This window comes from Mauremys reevesii, linkage group 6 (genome assembly GCF_016161935.1).
Source record: "Mauremys reevesii isolate NIE-2019 linkage group 6, ASM1616193v1, whole genome shotgun sequence".
NCBI classification, from domain to species: domain Eukaryota; kingdom Metazoa; phylum Chordata; order Testudines; family Geoemydidae; genus Mauremys; species Mauremys reevesii.
In genome coordinates this window covers 83,146,773-83,168,263 of record NC_052628.1, presented here as the reverse complement: position 1 = coordinate 83,168,263, position 21,491 = coordinate 83,146,773, and the positions used below count along the sequence as shown (strand labels likewise).

Sequence of the window (21,491 nt, the reverse complement as noted above, 5' to 3'; positions counted from 1 at the left end):
AGACATTCCTCCCTCCCCTTCAGCAAAACTCTCACTCCGAGGAAAGTTTACGGACACTGGGGGCATAGAAAAGGGTAACTGTATTGGCTCACATACTGACAGAGAATGCTGGCAGTTTCTACTGGTGGCACTGCTGGTAAATGCTATGAAGTCTAGAATGGGTATCTGAAGGAAATTTTAGGAGATTAAGATTATACTGAAGCCTCTACCCACCCCTGAAAGCGAATGAAGGAAAAAAATGAACACTGCTAGAAAAAAACCTGAAACAGCAGCTCTGAGTGGCTGTTATTGGAGGATATGGGCAGGCAAGAGGCAACACCAGCAATGACAACAGGTGAAGTAGGAATTCTGGGACTTCCCCCATGAAGTTAGGAAAAGTAACCATAACACAATAACTCCCATTACAAGTTCATATTTTGAAGCTATGCACTGCAAAAGAGGGTTCTATAGAGTATCAGATCTTTAGCAATGTTTTTAAACCTCTACTAGGACACATATGAGGTTTCAAAATATCTATATGAAATTACTCCAACATTTTTCACTTACCAATCATAGTCCTGTACACTAGAGATAAAATGTTCATAACCACTCCAGTCCCATTTTCAAACGGTAGATAGGCTCAGGATTTGTCTTAGCCAAGGGTCCTGGACAAGATTGGGTAAAATTTCCGAAACAGTCTACATTTTTACTGCAAGCTATTTCTGTGATATAGCTTGACCAGAAACCTCAGAATAATTTTCAAAATATGAATTACCATCCATATTCTTAAAGTCCTAAATCAGAAACCACTTGTGTTTGAATCACCTCAAATTTTGCTAAACCACCATCCAACTCCATGATACACCTTGTTTGGGGGAGACAGAACTGGATTTTCAATAGAAAATTACAAGCTTACTAATGAAGTGATGGCAATTTGTTTTAAATGTTTACTACAAATGAACAATTTCTCTTATCAGCCCACAATGCTTAAAAGTGAAATGAGTCACTCAGATACCACTATGATCAGTGTAGAATGAGTTCTGCACTGAACATCCCTTTAAAACATCTAGCATGCAAGTATATTGCTCTGACAAACCAACCATTTAAAAATAAATCACAATATGGAAACTTCCATGGAATAATTTTCAAGCAAAATCAGAGCAAATTGTCATAGCTAACCAAATCTACACATAGTAGTGTATATGGCACAATGAATCTGAAGCAGACAGCTTGACACCAGAGCTAGACAGCAAGGAACATTCACAAAATGCCGAGATTTTCTGTTAAAGAAATATTGTATTGCATACTTCCAGTTTTCACAGTTCAATGTAGGGTTTCAAGATCTGACTAATGGGCTCTTGAACAAGCAAAGCGCATATGAATTTTAGTAAGATTTTTTATTTTCCTAACACATTTTGTACTCCAACCTCTGTTAGAGGTTGACTAACTTGCATTGGATAACTTGCATTGATATAGAAAATGTAAGGCTTTATTATTTTGATTCACAGAGATACTATAAAACATAACATCTACCAAGAGCCCAATTCTGAATGGTACAGAGCGCCTCCTCAGAGATAGCAAGTTACCACAACTGCAGGAGTAAGGGTGCTCAGTCACCTTGCAGGAGTGAGCCCTAAATATATTTTTAAAAAAGAAAATGTGGCTCCCCAAATCAAACAGAAGCCAAATCAAATCAATGTGTCTCTCACTGAGCCCTGAAACTCACTAGACCTTGGCAGATTTCCAAGGAGACTGAATTCCAGAGGAGGGGGCCTTCTACTGAAAGAGACCTTTGCCCACTAAGAGTTCTTCTAGTTGTTTCTAACAGCACTAATACTTAGAAGTTGCACTTTCACAATAATTACTGTAGAACTACTATATCCTAAAGGCAAATAGTTCTCCTCTTACATCCCTCACTCTGTCTCTTCCCTCCATTCCACACACATGCCTGAAAATATAATCTGGCCTAATCTGAGAACACAAATATATACTGCATACAGTTTAGTGTACACATCCAAAACACAAGCCTGAGTGGAAATCCACATATCAATTTGAAGATATTTCTCAAACAAGGAACATTTTTTCACGTCGCCATTTTTACAAATGGGCTAATTCCAATATTTTATATCTATTTGGTACAAAACAGTTTTTACCTTTAATTTCTTATTTAGCTTGCAACAATATCTGTAAGCCATTGCCAGATTGAGAGGTCCAAAATCTGCGTAGAAGCTGGGGGGGGGGGGGAGGAGAAAGAAAACATTTTGCTTGTATCTGTTCTGTAGAAATAATTTTAAAGAAATCCACATGCACCAAATGAAAACTAATAATTAATGCACACATTATACTAGATACAAAACTTCTTGAAATTGCCATGTTAGTATAGTTCTGCAGTTTTTCATCAGCTTTTAAAACATTTTTAAAATTATTCTGCTTTCTTCTCCACACAAGACCGCCTAAAAGGTCAATGAAATGATGCAGTGATCAAACTTTTGAAAGCTCACAGTAAGCTAACATTTTTTGGCATTGCACTAGGAACTCTTGATTTTAACGACAACGCAAAAGCATGCCTTCAAAAACAAGGTTATTGACTAATTCCAAAATGCTTCTGCTGGCACTAGCTAAAAGCTATCAGAGTCACATTAAAATATTATTTATATTATATTACTCATTAATCCTCAAAGCACTCTAACACTCTAGTGTATACAGAGCCCCACTGAAATACAGAAAACAAACAAAACATCATAACCTGAGTAACATGAGCATAGAAATTTTTAACTAAAGATATCCTTATTTTTTTCAAAAGTACTAAGGGACCTTTAATATCCATGTGGGATATCATAAAATAAATAATAAAAAATGTCAAGGACTTATCTGAAAGACCTATGCTGTTCACTACAGAGTACTTAATGTATCTATGCTGGGGTCATGAAGTGCTGAGTCAGCAACTGCCAGGTTTTGCCCTATCTATTATTCTAGGAAGTTTAGGTATTTTACCCTTGGTATTTGGGCAACTAGAAACATCCCTTCTGGCTAAATATTTCAGTTAATGCTTCTAAATTTTTTTTATCTTGTTGTAAAGTATTCCAATATCTTCCAGTAGGAATAAGGTATAAGTAAAAAACAAAGTTTCTGAAATTTTTCAAGATAGAAGTTGGTGAGGAGCCACCAGGCCCTCTCACGTATAAGCTCCCATTGCAAGTGAAATTAGCAGGGACTAGTACACTAGTTTTGAAAATAAACTCCATACATAAACTTCTATAATAGGTACAGAAGTTTTAACTACCGCTAATAAAAATAGACTAAGAATTACATCACTTGCTTATTAGTGCTTTTCTTACCAATTTACTGCAATGTTCTGTAGAATACAAGAATAAGGACTGTACTTACTTCTCATATACAAGTTCATCATCTATGCAGAAATAGTGTGTATTTGCAACACCACTCTTTGGTTTTTGGCAGAGAATTGCAAAATAAAGGCGACCTGAAATGCAAGAGATTTTAAACTAATACTACCCTTAACATTACAAATTTCCACAGAAAACTTGAAATGATGTTCTTAAATGTAATAACTTTAAATGGTCACAATTTAGTATCAAATTTTCTTTTCAGGGTTTCCGGATTAGAGGACATTATTCTTCAGATGCTAGGCAACAAGGAAGACAATGATTAAGCTCAAAGGCTATGTTTTGGTTACCAAATAGTTTAAAAACTTACTTGTGATTTAGTAATACGCTCTCTATGGTTTTCCTCCAGTAAACTTACAAGTTGTTCAGAGGATAACCAGACTGCCCTCCCATAACCGGTTTGGGAGGCTTTGTGTGCGTTTACACGCATATATAGGTATATGTCTATTGACTATTGCAGTTCAGAGAGGTGCAAACTTGGCTCTCCTTTGAAATCAGAGAACAACCAACCAGCCTCCCCCCCCCCCCCCCCACACACACACGACCTGGACACTTCTTATTATAGGAACCTAAAACAAGATATTTTCAGTCTATTAGGGGTGTGCTGGTGAAGGTGGGAGGAGAGTGTAAAAGTTACCAAAGAGGAAAGTGAAGCACAGTAAAAACTGATAAATGACAAATAGAAAAAGGTCTCAAGTTTGGATTCTTCCTGTGAGATTTCTTTGTTTGACAATGCACATGCATTTGTTACGCAAGATGTGATTTACTTGTATTAACTTTTAACTAGCTTAGGTAAAATATCAACAGGCTGAAAAAGGCCAAGAAATTACAGACATCTGTTGTTTAGTGCCTCCCAAATCCACTTTACATTCATTCATAACAGTTCAAACAAAAGAAAACGCGTTTTGTTTCAAAGCAGCAAACGCGACAAAAGCGGTGCAGTAAAAGTTATGACGATGTCATCGGCAGGATCTTCTTGTTCACATGCACGATTACAAAACGAGTTTCGAAAACTTGTTTCTTTAACAAACCAAAAACAGAAAAAAATCACAAACTGGTATTTTAAGTTGCTCACCTTTGACGAACTCCACAGAGGGGCGCGATTCCTTTCTGACGCTCATCGCTTACAAACACTGAAAAGGGGGCCAGCCCCCACAAGGTTACCGAGCCCGCAAACAGCCCGCTGCGTTTGTCACTGGAGTCTGACAGCGCGGAGGAAACGAAAGCGCCACTCCCCGCAGAGTTTTAAAGATTAAAGTGCAGCCTCGACTCGAGGCGCATCCAAATGCAGCGTGAGCCCCGGGGTGTCTGCCCTGGGCCCCGCTGGCCAGCCCGCCACCCGCGCTCCTTCAGCAGGCACGACGACCAGAAGTGGGTCGCCAGCAGCCGGCGGGCTCGGCCCGCATCTGTCCCCTTCCTCGAGAGAGACTTTCCAGCTCCGGAAGCTTCCTTACGGGCATCCAAAGAGAAGCGTCCTCGAACCCGAACGAGCCTGATGCGCCCACAAGACAAATCCCAGCCCTAGCTGGGGAGAAAACCAGAGCGCGTCGCGCAAGCCTCGGCAATCGCTGCCCCCGCCGGCGGTGAGCGCAGAGCTCTCGCCAGCGAGTCCTCCCATCGCAGCAGCCATTGGCCGGCAGGCGGCGCAGCCAGTGGGGCACAGCAGGGCCCGGGCCGCTCCTCTCCAGCTTACGGAGAAAACAGCTCACCAGGGGAAGCCCCACCCCGCGGCCTGCGGCTGCAGGGGAGACCGCCCGGCCTCGCAAGGCGCCTCCGGCACCCGCTGCTTCGAAGGGACCGCGTTAGCGCCGGGGAGCGCAGGACAGCAGCGCGCTCCTTGAGTGTTATTTTTAAACGAGGGCCTGTCCCCACACTGTACGGTGTGACTACAGCCCCCTCATCCAGCACCGCGCTGCGCTGCCAACTGGGCATCTGCCTGCAGTGCACGTACCAGGGTGGCGTGGCCCCTCTGGTGTTCCCTGCAAGCGGTGCGCTCAAAATCCTTAAGCCCAGGGCCTTGCAAACACAACAAGGGTGCGGCTATTGTTAAAGACATTAAGCTGCTCATAAACCATTTTCGCTCCGCTCAAAACAGTGATAAGTGTCCAAAAAGAAACGAAAAAAAACCAATTCCTTGGTTTGAGGGTGGGCCTTGTGCCTCACGTTGCTCTTCAGTGGCCACCTGAAGGAGCAGCATCGACAGGTTACAAAAAGACCTTCCCGTTCCCCATGCTAGAGAGGAAGAGTTGCTCCAGTTCCTAACTTTTTCTGGGAGTGGCAGGACTAAACTACGCTCCCAGAAGAGTGGAAGGAAACGTGAAAGGGAAGAGCCATGTCGGAATTGGGAGAAGGGGCGGGGCAGGTTGAAAAGGAGAAATAGCAGAAAAACAAAATGCAAGAGTTAAAGCACGAAGGAGCTTTAAGCGGAGCGGCGGCGGATGGAATTGACTGACGAGGCTGGCGTTCAGTAGTTTGATTCCATAGTTATTTTGGAGTTTAACCCCTGTAAATTTTCGCTCATTCGAAAAAGCATGGTGTGCCAATACACAAAAAAGAAATCCCTGAGAGTTACGTGAGTAGCATCTATTTAAAAATAAAAGAATATGCATCCCTACATCTTTTCACATTTGTATAGTTATTTTAAGAACAGGCAAAATGCAATTGCCACTAATTCATATCTGAATTTGTTTTATATTGATGCTATAAGAGTATCAAATTGAACTTCAAAATTTTTGTAAGTAGCAGCTGTATGTTGCATTGCTGCTGGTAATCAGGCCATAAAAACTGCCTTGCAGCAGTATACCAATACTTTTTTTCTTTGGAAAAACAACACTGTAAATATACAGATAAAATCTGAGCCTGAATGATGGAATTTATGTTTTACCCTGTTAAAGTGCATGAAATGACAGATTTATTGCAATATTAAAATAGATATCTAAATAAGTGTAAATGCATATTTTTTCATAAATTACATTACTTCTCTTGTATTCTCCCTTCCTCAAAGATTCTGCTCATTCACTTATTACATCTTGAGCTAAAAATCTTCATTTACTGTAGCCTCATTAAAATCTTGAAATCTTTAGCTGTGTTGTGAAACTGCACTAATGGAATGTATAAGCCAACATTTGACCGCAGAGTACAAAGTTAGCCCCAGTATTTTTGATCCTCAAGTGAAATTGTGAAATGCACAAATGTGCAGCAAAGTACTATTTCAGAATAGCATAAGCATTTTTAAACACTGGCCATATATAAATGACACGTCATTTTTTGATATCTTCAAGCCAAAAGAATTTAAATGTTTTAAAATATCCATGTGATTTAGGAGCCTATGGGCCAGATTAAAAAATATATTTAAGTGCCTAAAGATGCAATAGGCAGGATTTACAAAAACTATGTGATTATGTCTCTTTTGAAAATGTCACCCAGAAAGTGTGTACACTCAAGGAGAAAGAATATGAAGATGTCATGACAATACAAATGTTGCCACTCTCGCATGTGCAGGCCAAATGTTTAGTGTAGTTTAATACTTCATAACTGATTTGCAGTAAAGTAATGGGTTTTATCAGGACTTGTTTCACTCAGCCAAGATTTTTTGCTGTGCTCAGACCCATATGTTTGCATACTAATATCACAGGTATTAATCAATGCTTAAAAGAATATTTGACAATTGCACTAAAACTTTGCAGAGTATCTTTTTCACTCAGCTTTAGAATTTATTTTAAAACTACAAAATCCAAAGGATTTAGTTTTCTCATTCATGATGATAATCCACGGACATTATTAGAATTCTTGACTAGTACAACATAATTTTTCATTCAATTAGTTTGTAAAGCTTAGTTGGCACTGCAGCCAAAAACTTATTGATTAGACTGAAACAGCCTCCTTTCTCTTATGTCCACTCATTCTCTCATACATTTGTTTCTAGATTAATCAGTTCAATTTATTGATGCATAAAGACAGACAATTAAAAAAAACAAACCTAAAAAAAAAAACAGCCACGAATCAATCACACTAACAACCAACAACAAAAAAATAATGTAGGATTTCCTCAAGCAAGATAGAAGCTTCCAGCCAAAACTTTCCAAAAAACAGGTGTTTTAAATTAGGTTCTTGGAGTCTGTATTTAGAAAATAAGGATAAGTTTTTAAAGGGAGCCCATAGGGAGTTAGGTGTCCAAATCCTGCAGAAAGTCAGTGAGCATTAGGTGCCTAACTCTCCTAGGCCTCTTTGAAAATCTCACCCTAAATAAGTGATTTGGCATTTCTGAAAATCAAATAACTTGTTTAGGTATATAAATACAGGGCTTTGGAGTGATTTTATGGCTCCGGAGCAAGCTCCAGGCAAAAACTTGCAGCTCCACTGCTCCGGGCTCCACTCCAAAGCCCTGTATAAATATGAACTAATGAGCCTAACTTTAGGACTCTGTGTTTGAAAATGTGCGCCTTTCATTTTGAAACACAAGAACTAAGGGACACCAAATGAAATTAATAGGCAGCAGATTTAAAACAAGCCAAAGGAAGTATTTTTTCACACAACACACAGTCAACCTGTGGCACTCCTTGCCAGAGGATGTTGTGAAGGCCAAGATTATAACAGGGTTCAAAAAAGAAAGAAATACATGGAGAATCAATGGCTATTCACCAGGATAGGCAGGGATGGTGTCCCTAGCCTCTGTTTGCCAGAAGCTGGGAATGGGTGACAGTGGATGGATCACTTGATGATTACCTGTTTCGTTCACTCCCTCTGGGGCACCTGGCATTGGCCACTGTTGGAAGACAGGATACTGGGCTAGATGGACCTTTGGTCCAACCCAGTATGGCCATTCTTATGTTCTTATGAAACAAACCCTTAGGTTAGCCTGGAAAAAAAATTCACTGTCAAATGTTGATCACATTATTCTCTTAAAGTACTTACATCTTCCATAAGTTACACTAAATGTCAGTTTTGGGGAAGATACAATTTATACCAATAAAAGAATGCTTTTGGAGGTATAACTTATACTACTAGTTTCCTGAATTAAATAAGCTATACAACTTTTTTACTGGTATAACTGCATCTAGGATAGTTGCTCGTACATCTAAGTCAGTCAGGGATGAGGGAAAAATAAATCACCCTGACTGACATAGCTATGCCAGCAAAAGTTAAGCATAGACTGGGCCTTCATTGTACATTAAAGGGGGAAAAAATCCCTTATTTAAATAGAGTCACTTACAGTGTTAAGCCTAAATCAAAACTCATAATATGTTAATTCTAAACTTTGTGTTCATACCACAAACAATTCCAAAAGAAAAAGACTGACTGGAGAGTCTCTAATATTGGCATTACAAGTGCTATTTTTCTTTACACTGAACACAGCGTAAACAGCTTCTGACAACCTATTAAAAAAAAAAAGTGTATTTGGCTGGCTTAGCTTTTCCACTTTATGTCCATTCAAGAAAAGGACTCAATTATTTGTTTAAAACACAGATTTTTATGTTTCAAATAATTAAAATAATCTAATAGTAGTTCAAAATAAAGTAGAAACAGCAGTTTAATAGTCCATGCATATTGTTCACCCAAAATCTGAATCCCATTTCACACTTACTCACTTTAATGGGATTCAGATTATGGGTGAACAATATGCATGGACTATTAAATGGCTGTTATCCCTTTATTATTCATTGCTATCTTTGGATCATTTTAATTGTTGCTATATTCAGAACAGCTGAATACATTTAAGAAATGCAAGCTTAATATTCTTAATTTACACATCAACCTAAAAATAAAACCTGTATGTATTAAATGCCATCACGCAGAGAAGCTGTCAGTATTCACAACAACTGATCTGCAATAAAACTGCAAATAAACTCCATATTTTTAAGGTATTCCCTACTGGAAAATTTAAGAAAAGGAATATAAAATGAAGTAATTTCAGAACAGAATTACGTTATTTACTTTTGCCTACTCAGATTGCTATCTCACTACAATGCTGAGTATTTTGGCCTCAATGACAGGATGAGAAACTACTCAACAGAACTATTTTATTCAGGTTTCCTCAAAAGCATTTCTGGCTCTGTTTTACAATAACCAAGTATTAACCTATTACAGTTTTAAACAGCACTATTATACCCACTATGAAATGATTACAACTGAAATTAAGTCAGAGGGTCTCTGTAAGGGTCCTGATTGCAGGAGAAGGACTTACGTTTTCTTCCACTTATTTAAATAAAAGTTGTGCATCTTAAAGTTAAAAGCCAGGCATTTTGTTTTATTTACAACAAATCTGAAAACTATTTTTCATATACATTATTTCAATAGAAAAGAAAGTTTGTGATGAAAAACAAAGCTTAATTTTACGCTGGCAGAAGCTAAGGGGAGTTTGCTAATCCTGTGTCAGAGGGATGGAAGAGTAGGGCTGGTTGCCTCACAGAAGGAAGTATTTCTTGTCTCTACAAGCAGGCAATGAGCTGTGAAAATATCTATGCAGGGTATCAGCAGGATACCAGCAGCTTCCCCTTCATGATCTTATTTACTTGATTCTGGAAAAGGAATGAATAGCACCTCCTAAAAATATTCTCCTTTCCGTCACCCACAACAATCCTGATGTCTCTAGGGATCTGCAAGTCAAAGTCTTTATAGCCAGAACTTTGAATTCAAAAGGCAGCTAATACACAACAGCACTTTAATATCAGACAGCAAGTAAACATGCCCGTTCTTACCAGAGAGACTATTCTGGTGTCTGAAGATTGAAGAGTCATTTTGTCAAAAGAACAAGTGTAAGGTCTTGAACTTGATGGTAAGGCAGCTAACAAGTCCCTCAGAAGATAAATGCGTAAGAGAGTGCATTTTTAAATAATAAGATATTACAGACTTTAACAAACCTTAAATTATTTGAATCTGAAATGGTCTTGCTCATACTGAATTATAAAGATTATTATCCTGGAGGTCTTCATGCCTGGAACATTGTTGATAAGAATGGTTTGGATTGGCTTGACTGCACTGCATATGCCAAATAATAAAGAACATAGTCTGGGAGTAATTTGCTGTACTAGTAGTAAGTGAATTATGTACACAATATTTATTAAAAGTTAAGGTTCAGAGAATCCAAACAATTCTTTCTAAACCTAGAGTTATCAAAAAGATGCAATAGATAACATACAGGTATAACACTATGTGATGCCATACTAATTTACATAAAACTGAAGTTTTTCAATCAGTCATATTATAAAGAACTCACTCATCACTGCAGAAATCAAAGCCAAGAGATGATAAAACTGGTAACCATGACAGAAACCAAGTATCAGCATACTTTCTGAACAAGAATATGAGGACACAGGTTAAAATTAAATATAAAGTTAAAGACATTGTTTGAATATAAAAAGGGTTTTTTCCCAGACTGATCATATCTGTTCCACAATCATGGCCCTACTTTCCCTAAAATAATATATATAGGGAGAGAGTCTCTGTTCTCTGCTGCTCCCATGTAACAGACACGTAAATCTGAGAGAACTGAGTTCCCACACTTTCAGCACTGGATTAGACAACAAAAGCCTTAACCAGTTTCTCAAACCAAGGAAGATTTTGAAAGAGTCGTAAGAAAATGAGGTCATGCTGATAAATAATTACATACTTCTCTTGTAATGAGAGAGATTTATAATGAAAAATCACTGAAAAATGTTTACAAACAACAGTCTGAAAAACAAAAGTCTCAATAAAAAAAATGTTCCTAACATTCCAGAAAATTCTGTTTTCTCCATAATGCAACACTATCAAGAAAGAATTGTAAATTACATTGTTTAAAAAGAAATTATCAAGGCATATAGTAAACCAACAGAATATTTTATTAAAATTCCAAGTGACAGCTTAAGTAAAGAGAGACAGAATTAAAGCATGAGCAGACTGCAGACCTTACAGTACTTCTCAATGTAAAAAAAAAAAAAAAAAAAAGTACACCATCCTAAATAAAAGGACTCCAAAGCAGGGCTGTTGATTAGTCACAGTTAACTCACGCGATTAACTAACAAATAATTGCAATTAATCACACTGTTAAACAATAGAATACCAACTGAAATTTATTACATGTTTTTGGATGTTTTTCTACATTTTCAAATGTATCGATTTCTATTACACAGAATACAAAGTGTACAGTGCTCACTTTATATTATTTTATTACAAATTTTGGCACTGTAAAAATGATAAAGAGAAATAGTATTTTTCAATTCACCTCATACAAGTACTGTAGCACAATCTCTTTATCGTGAAAGTGTAACTTACAAATGTCGAATTTTTTTTTGTTACATAACTGCACTCAAAAACAAAACAATGTAAAACTTTAGAGTCCACAAGTCTACTCAGTCCTACTTCTTGTTCAGCCAATCGCTCAGACAAATAAGTTTGTTTACATTTGCGGGAGATACTGCTGCCTGCTTCTTAATTTACAATGTCAACTGAAAGTGAGAACAGGCGTTCACATGGCACTTTTGTACCGGCATTGCAAGGTATTTACGTGCCAGATATGCTAAACATTTGTATGTACCTTCATGCTTCAGTCACCATCCCAGAGGACATGTTTCCATGCTGATGATGCTGGTTAAAAAATATGTTAATTAAATTTGTGACTGAACTTGGGGGAGAATTGTACATCTCTTGTCCTGTTTTACCCACATTCTGCTATATATTTTATGTTATAGCAGTCTCAGATGATGACAACTCAGCACGTTTGTCTTAAAAACACTTTTCACATCAGATTTGACAAAACGCAAAGAAGATACCAATGGTGAGATTTCTACAGCACTCGACCCAAGGTTTAAGAATCTGAAGTGCCTTCCAAAATCTGAGAGGAAGAGGTGTGGAGCATGCTTTCAAAAGTCTTAAAAGAGCAATACTCAGACGCAGAAACTACAGAACCCAAACCACCACAAAAGAAAATCAACCTTCTGCAGGTGGCATCTGACTCAGATGATGAATAGGCATCACTCCGCTCTGTTTTGGATCATTATTGAGCAGAACCCATCTTCAGCATGGACGCATGTTCTCTGGAATGATGGTTGAAGCATAAAAGGACATATGAATCCTTAGCGCATCTGGCATGTAAGTATCTTGTGACACCGGCTACAACAGTGCCATGCGAACACCTGTTCTCACTTTCAGGTGATATTATTAACAAGAGCAGGCAGCATTATCTCCTGCAAATTGCAACCAAACTCGTTTGTCTGAGTGATTGGCTGACGTAGGACTGAGTGGACTTGTAGGCTCTAAAGTTTTACGTGATTTTATTTTTGAATGCAGTTTTTTTTATTCTACGTAATTCTACATTTGTAAGTTCAACTTTCATGATAAAGCAATTTCACTACCGTACTTGTAGTGTACAGTACAAGTACAGTAGTGAAACTGCTTTATCATGAAAGCTGAACTTACAAATGTAGAATTATGTAGAATACATAATGCGGTGAACTGAAAAATACTATTTCTTTTGTTTTTTACAGGGCAAATACTTGTAATCAAAAATAAAGTGAGTACTGTACACTTTGTATTCTGTGTTGTAATTGAAATCAGTATTTTTGAAAATGTAGAAAACATCCAAAAATATTTAAATAAAAATGGTCTTCTATTATTGTTTAACAGCACAATTAATCATAATTAATTTCTGAAATTGCTTGGCAGCCCTATTCCAAAGTATTAGTCATTTTGCAAATTGCAATTATTGCTAAAAGTCTAAATAATTTTGATGGAAAGTTACAATGCAATACAACATGCTTTAGAATCTTATTTCTCAGGTAAAGCTAGAGAACTGTACAGAACATACATACCAAAGATAGGAAATCAAAAACTGCCTACCCATCTTAAATAAAATCTCTACAATTTCTTTGGATTGTATATAGCTATCATTTTGAAAGACATGGGAGATTACATCTAATAAGTGGAGATGAGTCTGTTCAGTTTTGGCAAATAAAATTCACATTATCTGAGTGTTATGCATTAGTTGAAGAAAAAATGATGAAATTTGAAATCCACTGTAATATAGCACAATGGAAACTTTAAGGAATTGTATTCTTTAGTCAATCATTTCCCAACATCAGGGATATTATTCCTGGAATGTGGCATGTACCTACCTGCATTCACAGGAATATGGGAAAATCTGCAGTGTTTTCCCAGCCCGTGCCCTTTTTTACACCACTAGAGTAAAACATCTCAAAAGATGTTAGGACTGCCCTGGAGAGAGTTAAGGTAAAAAAGCAAAACTGAATATCAGAAATATTTTTTTAAAAGAATACTTACTGAAGCTTAAACTGACAAAGAGTAAATTGTAGTATTAAACACCCAAATATAATGCACAACAGAATTTGTAATCCATGCATGCGACATCAGACCACCATGATTTGTTACACCACAGATTACAAGGATTTAAAAATATTTAGGTTTCTTTAAAGCTGTTGCATTAGGAGAAAAGGAGAGGGCAACATGCAACATGCACAAGTATTTTGGCATTGATTTTGCAAATAGATGCTTTAGAGCATATTTGTTAGCCTGGACAGAGTCCCATTTACTAGTATGTGTATTTGCAGGATTGGGGCTTTACGTCTTTTGTGTCTTTAGTTAGATGAACTAAGGTTTGTGCATTGTGATGCCATGTGAAATGGTAGGAATGCTAGTTGTCTAGTTGCTAACAGTTGTCTACATGGGGAATTTACCAGCAGAACTATTATGCTAAAACTCCCTGTGTGGACACTATTATTCCAGAATTAAAGTGCGTTTTCCAGTTAAGTTTATGTCACTTTGGAGGCAATATAAAAAACCCTGGGGAAAAAGACACTAGTATTCTGGAATACAAGTGTCCACACAGGGAGTTATACCAGTGTAACTACAGAAGTGTATTTGTATCAGTAAATTTCCTTGTGTAGACAAAACCTAACAATATTTTTATTTTAGATTGGACTATTTTGGATTACTTTCCAACACCATTTGTTTGGTTTGTTTTAAAATGGGAGTCTGGCACAGTTTGAGTTTATATACTCAGTCCACCAGGCCCTGTCCCCAAAATGTTATATGTTTTTCCATGATAAAATTGTGTGAACCTTAACATGTCATTTCTAGCTTTGTTTTAATTTAAGGGAAACCATCAACTAATTGGAAAAAACAACAACACTTAAATCTATTATTTAAACCAGCTATTGTTACAAGTACCACCTACATCACTGTAACAGAGACTTTTTCCCCCCAGTTTGTTTACTTTGTGTATTCTCAGTTTCACTCTCTTCTATAGACAGTTTCCTATTTGCATGGGTCTGTCACACAGGAAGAGGAAAGGGTTTTGTGTATTTTTTTAAGTAAGTCATATTCTGAAAAGTTGGCAAGGAGATTGAAGGGCAGCTACAATACCCAATTGTATTAAAAAAAATTTAAACTAACTAGAGTTCAAATATCCCTTTAAACTAGAAAAGAGCAACCCAAACCCTGCATGCTGCTCCACAGAGGCAGATTCCTTTGCCAAAACGAAGCACAACTGAAGGCACTGAGACTCTCTGCAGGTTGAGCAGTTTGTGCAGAGCTGCCTAGAGGAGTGGAGCCTGAGGTTTACCCACCATTTTCTTTGGTAAGGCAGAGAGCATGAGATAAGGGCAGACAAAGAACTAGGTTGTTTTATGAAAAAAAGCATGATTTTAATTTATTTCCAAAGACCAAATATCAATTTTTAAAACATACAGTTACAGAGTTTAAGGCCAGAAGGGACCACCAGATCATCTAGTCCAGGGGCAATTACAACACAAATTGGCAATTACAACACAACCTCTCACGGGGTGGCAGGGTTATTACATGGGGGTCACGCGTACCTGCATGAAACAGATCAACTTCTATAAGAAAATTACACACACCTTTCCATTGCAATGTAGTGTATTTACTTCAAAAAGTATCGTAAACATATAATGCAGTAATCATTGATCCTAAACAAAATATGTATTTGTATTTTCACCACTTTAAGGAAATTGGACTCTGGGGATTGTAGTATCATGCAAGCAGCTTTGTTGGCTTGTGACTGAAAAAGTGGGGCCGAGACAACGTTAGAGGGCTTGACTGTTCAGCAGTTGAAGAGCTGCATTAAACTGCAAACCAAGCAGAACACTGGGATCAGCAAAAACAAAAATTATAATTTAACAGTTAGACACCCAGGCGGGGCAGCTCAAGGGGGGTTTGCAAGGGCTATAGCCACCCTAAAATTTGCCTTAGCCCCCATCCCAGCACAAAGGTCAAACTTTAGGCAGAAATAGGAATGGCATGGCATGACATTGCCACCCTTACTTCCGCAGTTCTGTGCTGCTGTTGGTAGTGATGCTGCCTTCAGAGCTGGGAGTCTGGCCAGCAGCTGCCACTCTCCGGCTACTCAGCTCTGATGGCAGTGCTTGTGACCAGCAGCAGCCCAGAAGTAATGGTGGCAATGGGGCACTAGAAATGTTCCCTCTAATTTTTTTCATCCACGTGCGGGATGAATTTTGTTATGTCCAGCACCAATATTGAGATAATGTGCAGATGTGCACCACCAATACAAAAAACAAACCTAATTTGCTGGTCATACTTAAGGGTTGCTGAAGCTGCAAATGAAGTTGACCTTGCTATGTATTCATTCTCACTAATCTATATATTATCTATTAATTTTTGCTAAAAAGGAATACAGGGCCTTCTATAATTTCTGTTACAAGAGATATGTAGATAACTGCCATTTAGCATGTGAATTGTAAAAGCCAGTTTTCTAATTTGCAAGATTATATTATAATACTTTCTGCTAGAGAATCAGATCATGGCTTTGTCAGTAATTGAATAGGACAACATTGACTCTTTTCCTATGCATCTAGATATACTGAACATGTCAAGGTACCAAATCCTGTTACCCTTCTGTATAACCCAGCCAAACTGGTGTGGTTCTACTGCAGAAAGAGTGAGCAGGCAGCAGTGGGGAAAAGCATCTCTCCCCGCTGCAGTCCTGGGCCTGGGGGGAGAGGCATCTCTCCTTACCCTAGCCCTGCATGCCCCAAGCTTCCCATCCACCACTGTCCCAACCCACCCTCTACTCCCCCTCACCTCACCTTACACATCCTTTCCAGGGTCCAGGCCTACCCGTGGCTGTGCGCCTGCCCCGCTCCACTAATTAGGTGCTTTCTTGTGCAGCCGCAGAGGCACACACCTTAGAGCAGTGGTGGGCAACCTGCAGCCCTGTCAGGGTAATCCACTGGCAGGTTGTAGGTCAGTGTGTACATTAACCATCCACAGGCATGGCCACCCTGCAGCTCCCAGTGGCCGCAGTTCGCCATTCCTGGCCAATGGGAGCTCCGGGAAGCAGCATGAACCACAGGGATGTGCTGGCTGCCACTTCCCACAGCTCCCATTGACTGGGAATGGCGAACCGCAGCCACTGGGAGGTGTGGGCGGCCATGTCTATAGACGGTTAATGTAAACACTGTCTCATGGCCCGCCAGCAGATTACCCTGACAGGCAGCGTGCAGCCTGCAAGCCGCAGGCTGCCCACCACTGCCTTAGGGGGAACACATAGCACTAGTAAGTCTGCTCTGGAAAGTGATATTTGTATGTTTGTTAATATCATTTTTCACAGCCTCCCAGCTCTGAAGGCAGAGCAGCACAGAAGTCAGAGTGGCAGTGGGGCACTAAGTCTGCTGTGAAAAGTGATACTGACAAAGTCTCTTCACCCCTTGCTCCCAGTATTGAATAGTAACTATTTAAAATAAAAAATTCTGCTCATAATAATTTGATAAAAAATGTTTTAGTCTTAATTTAAAAGTAGTAAGAAAAGTTAGATTTATTTTAAACAATTTGGTTATAAATTTAGCATTTAAAATAGCATTAAATATATAAAAAAGTGTTTTTAATTTATAAGGGGAGGCTTGCTGTCTGAAAGGAGTTGCTAATACAAAAAGTTTGGGAACCATTGTTCTAGTCTGACCTCCTGTATATTACAGACCACACCATATGTTCACACAGAAGACTAAGAAGGTTGACAGGTTGAACTATATTTCCATTCTTCTTTTCCATTAGTACTGTAAAATAGTGCAAGTTTCTAGTGCTGCCCTTTAAAAGTGGCCATTTCTGGACTTCTGTGATGTGGATAAGAATGCTAAATCAGAGGCACTTTTGTCTGCATTTTTTCTGTTATGGTAAAAACATCTAACATTGAAATTTGTGTAAAACAATTATTGTATCGACAACAGCCAGTCAGGCAAGCATTTATTAAGTGAGTCGGCAAAAGACAACAAAGCATTGTTCCCCTGTACTGGAGGCTGCCCTGAGGAAAAAGAGAGGTGGGTGGGAAGGGGAAAGAAGAAAAGAAGCAGCAAGAAGCAGGAGATGAAAGAGGTGGTTTCCTTTTCTTGCAGGCACTCCTTTCATTTAGGACTCAGGAAAAGCAAAACCAGGAATTTCACGCAGAATATTTTACACCTGATTCTTTGTTGAGCCCAAAATTAAAGTCAGTCCTGCAAGACAGGATGAGTAGGCCACTCCTATGCATGTTTAACGCATTCTGCTAATGATTTTTAAACGGCAGACACTCTGCAGAGGCATTTCAGGCCACGGGAGACCTACATATTTTCTCTTCGATTTCAGGGAGACCCGTGAACCACCTGCCAAGCCCCCTCCGCTCTGGGTCTAGCGTTGCAAACAAAACCCACGGAAGTTGTCACACGACGCGGCGGCTCCCACAAAGTTTGACAGCAACTTGTAACGTGCACAGCGAAGCGCGGCGGGGGCCGAGGCTGCTGCGAGAGGCAAGTGGACGCAGGGAGAAGGGTTTTGCTCTGACCCATTATTTTGAAGCCTGGTGAGAGGGAAGAGCTGGCTGGTGCCTTCCCTCCAGTGGAGCGGGACGAGCAAGTTCCGCAAATCCCGCCACACAGACCCTGCCGCTGCGCGCCGCGCACACGGTGTCAGAGATGCCTGCACGGGCACGGCAAGCCGGGCGAAGGTGCCTCCCGCCCCCGGCGCCCCCGCTCACCGGTGATTTCCATGCAGCTCTCCGGCCCGGACGGGGGCGGCTCCTCTTCCACCCCCGCGGCTGCAGCCGCCGCGCTCCGAGTTTTCTTCACGGCCGGCGGCGCCGGGGCCGAGTGTCGCCGGGCCCCGGCCCAGTTCTTCCGCTTCATGGCGGCGCCGTTACGGGGGGTGCGAGGCAGCCGGGCTCATCCCTGCCGCGCTGAGCCGCTCCCCTGGGCCGGGGCTCGGGCTGCCTGAGGGGAGGGACCCCGAGCCAGCCGCGGCAGCAGCGGACGCTCCTCGGCCACCTCCCCGCAGCGGGGGCCCTCCGCGCCCCCCCCCGCGCGTCTGATTGGGTGGGAGGAGTGTGACGTCACCGTGACCCGATCACGTCGGATAAAGTGACGTCATAGTGGTAAATGCTCATTACGGGTATGCTGGGGCAAAGGGCGGTGTGACCCTCCCACGTGCCTGCATCCACCGTTTCCATATGACCCTCGATGTGGCTCCATGCGTCAACCTCCTGCACCGACACACCCTGCTGTGTGCCACTTCACCCTTTCTCACACACACGCACATATATACATATATGTTGGTCTATATTATTTCTGTTGCCAGGCTGCCCAGAGGCTCCAAAGCCATTGTACCAAGCACCATACACACATAATAAAAAGTTCCTTCACCTTTGTATATCCCCACACAGACCACTATGCACCACCTTATGGTCCTTTATTGGGGTGACCATATTTCCCAAATGCTGGGGCTGGCGTCGCTGCTCGCTCAAACCCTACCTGCTCTCCGCATAAGCCCTGCCTCCTCCCAGCCCCCAGGTGGGGCTGGCATCTCCACTCACCCTCCTGCTCGTTCCTCTGCACCACACTTTTTCACAAGAGTGGGCATTTGTCCTGTTTTCTCTTGCCAACTGATCAAGTTGGCAAGAACAAACCGGACAAATGCCCACTTTTGCCCAAAAAAGTCAGGATAGCCAGGATGGGGCTTCAAAAAGGGACTGTTCCAGCCAAAACAGGAAGTATGATCACCCTATTGCTTATACATATAAACATCACAGTACACACTGAAATACACCCTTTCCTTACACCATTAAATATACAACGCCCATGTACACTCATACATCTATTCCTCCCACCCCCATACTAGCCTACACACCTCAGATACGCCCTTCTCTATATAAAATATAACTTCACATATCTCTCACGTCTTCACAGGTGCTGGAACTAGGGGTTCTGGAGTTGGCTTGAAATGGTTTCCAACATATATGGGGTTTACAGTTTGGTTCAATGGCTCTCAACACCACTGCCGCTATACAGATTTTTCCAGCACCACTGTATGACTTCATACACATACCCCCACACCTATTCAGTCTCTCTATACTGCCCCATATGCACACCCATTCATGCCCAGCATGCCACACACACATTTTACCAGGGCTGGATTTAGGAGCAGGCAACCCAGGCAACCGCGTGGGTACTGGGCTTGAGGGGGACTGGGCTCAAGGTGCTGTAAATTATTCAAAAGTATAACAAATGGAGGGGGGCAACAAAGACACTTTTCGCCTGGGGCGCCATTTGGTCTAGGTCTGGCCCTTCATTTTACACATTCATATACCCCCAACACACCTATGTAAGCTTTTTGGGATAGGGACTGCCTTTTCATTCTGTATTTGTACGGTACCTAGTACACTAGGGTCCTGGTCAATAAATGGGGTGCCCCTACAATTCAAAGAAAAAAATAATTAATAATAACTTCTGATACATCCACACTCACATAGAAAACCTTTTTATCCTCTCTTCTTAGAGTGCCCTAGATAATGTTTTATGTTTATATAGCACCTTACATACCAAAGAATTCCAAATAGAGTCACAGACTACACATACTACGCCGCTGAGATTCAGCTATCTCTGGAGGCGGAGAGTGCCAGCCAACTGGCACACAGTTTATCACACAGCAATGTAGGGGAAGGAATTTGCTATTATGAAAAGAACATCTGTTTCTACATAAAATGGACTTTGTCAGAATAGAATATTTTAGATTTATTTTTAATTGTAATATACCTATTACCATACATTAAGAGTAAGCAATTCAAGTCCATTTAATAATATTTTATTGGCATGAGAACCAATACAAGTGTTGCCAAAGCATAAGGAAGAGACAAATTCCTCAGGGAGCTGTCAGAGGAAGGTATACTTTTCCCAGGATAAGGCTTCACAGTGTATGTGTGATATATTTTCCTGTCTCCGTTTGTCATTTCTGTCCACTCTCAATCCAGAGACAGGCTGCTATGTACTGTGATGCCATCTCTGCTGTCTCTCTCCATTCTCCTAGGTTTAGACAGTTTTCTCTCATTGCTTTTACATAAAAACCTTTAATCATTTTTAGTGTTTTGAAGAAATATCTTTTTTGCACCTTATTGTATTTTGGACATTGAAGTAGAGTGTCCCTCCATCTCAGTTTCCTCTCCATCAGACTAGTTGTGCTGCATCTCTCTGGGTTTGAAGTCTGTTTTGTGTCTCCCTATTTCAATCTCTAGTTTATGATTAATGATTTTGTATTTGATAAAGCCTGCCTAAAGTCTGCACATTTTAGTATGCTGAGGTAGTCAGCTGGTGTGATAGTTCTGTGCAGTGACCCGAGTCTACCATAAAAGAAACCCCTACATAGCTGTGGTCCAGGCAAACAGATGGTTGACCAAAAAGATAGGCTTGGCTTCCTGTCCTAAAAGTAGGGTGACCAGATGTCCCAATTTTATAGGGACAGTCCCGATATTCGGGGCTTTTTCTTATATGGGCACCTATTACCTCCCACACTCTGTCCTGATTTTTCATATTTGCTATCTGGTCATCCTACCTAAAAGCAAAAATACTCAGGGTCTCACAGACTGCCAGAGAGAGTGAACTAGAAATGCAACACACACTCTGCCTCCAGTCCCTAAGGCCCTATCTACACTGGGAATAAATGTAAGCATACTTGGTAGGTAATCAACACAGGTGCAGCTCAGCTGTAATGGTATTAACATTTTAAGATGTAGTATAGAGAGCATAGGCATTTTTAGTACTTTCAGCTGACTCAGAAGATCATAACAATGACCAATAAAACAACTCTCTCAAATAGCAGTTTTCCAGGGAATGTTTGCTT

The 21,491-nt window shown here is 40.3% G+C and overlaps 1 protein-coding gene across 12 annotated transcripts in view; it reads right to left on the bottom strand.

Moving 5' to 3' along the window:
* CDC14B (cell division cycle 14B) overlaps positions 1-18,670 on the bottom strand; it is a 70,575-nt gene extending 51,905 nt beyond the window's left edge. For 6 of the 12 annotated variants that reach the window (XM_039543913.1, XM_039543914.1, XM_039543917.1 and 3 more), the window contains exons 1-3: positions 18,361-18,669; positions 3,367-3,460; positions 2,133-2,208 (exon numbers count right to left, since the gene is read on the bottom strand). In XM_039543913.1, the coding sequence (XP_039399847.1) occupies positions 2,133-2,208; positions 3,367-3,460; positions 18,361-18,508 (318 nt within the window). In that variant the 5' untranslated portion in view covers positions 18,509-18,669. Of the gene's footprint in view, positions 1-2,132; positions 2,209-3,366; positions 3,461-18,360 lie in introns of all 12 variants that reach the window. The other 6 variants (XR_005600257.1, XM_039543916.1, XM_039543915.1 and 3 more) reach the window with 3 other exon arrangements.
* Between the last annotated feature and the right edge of the window lie 2,821 nt (positions 18,671-21,491).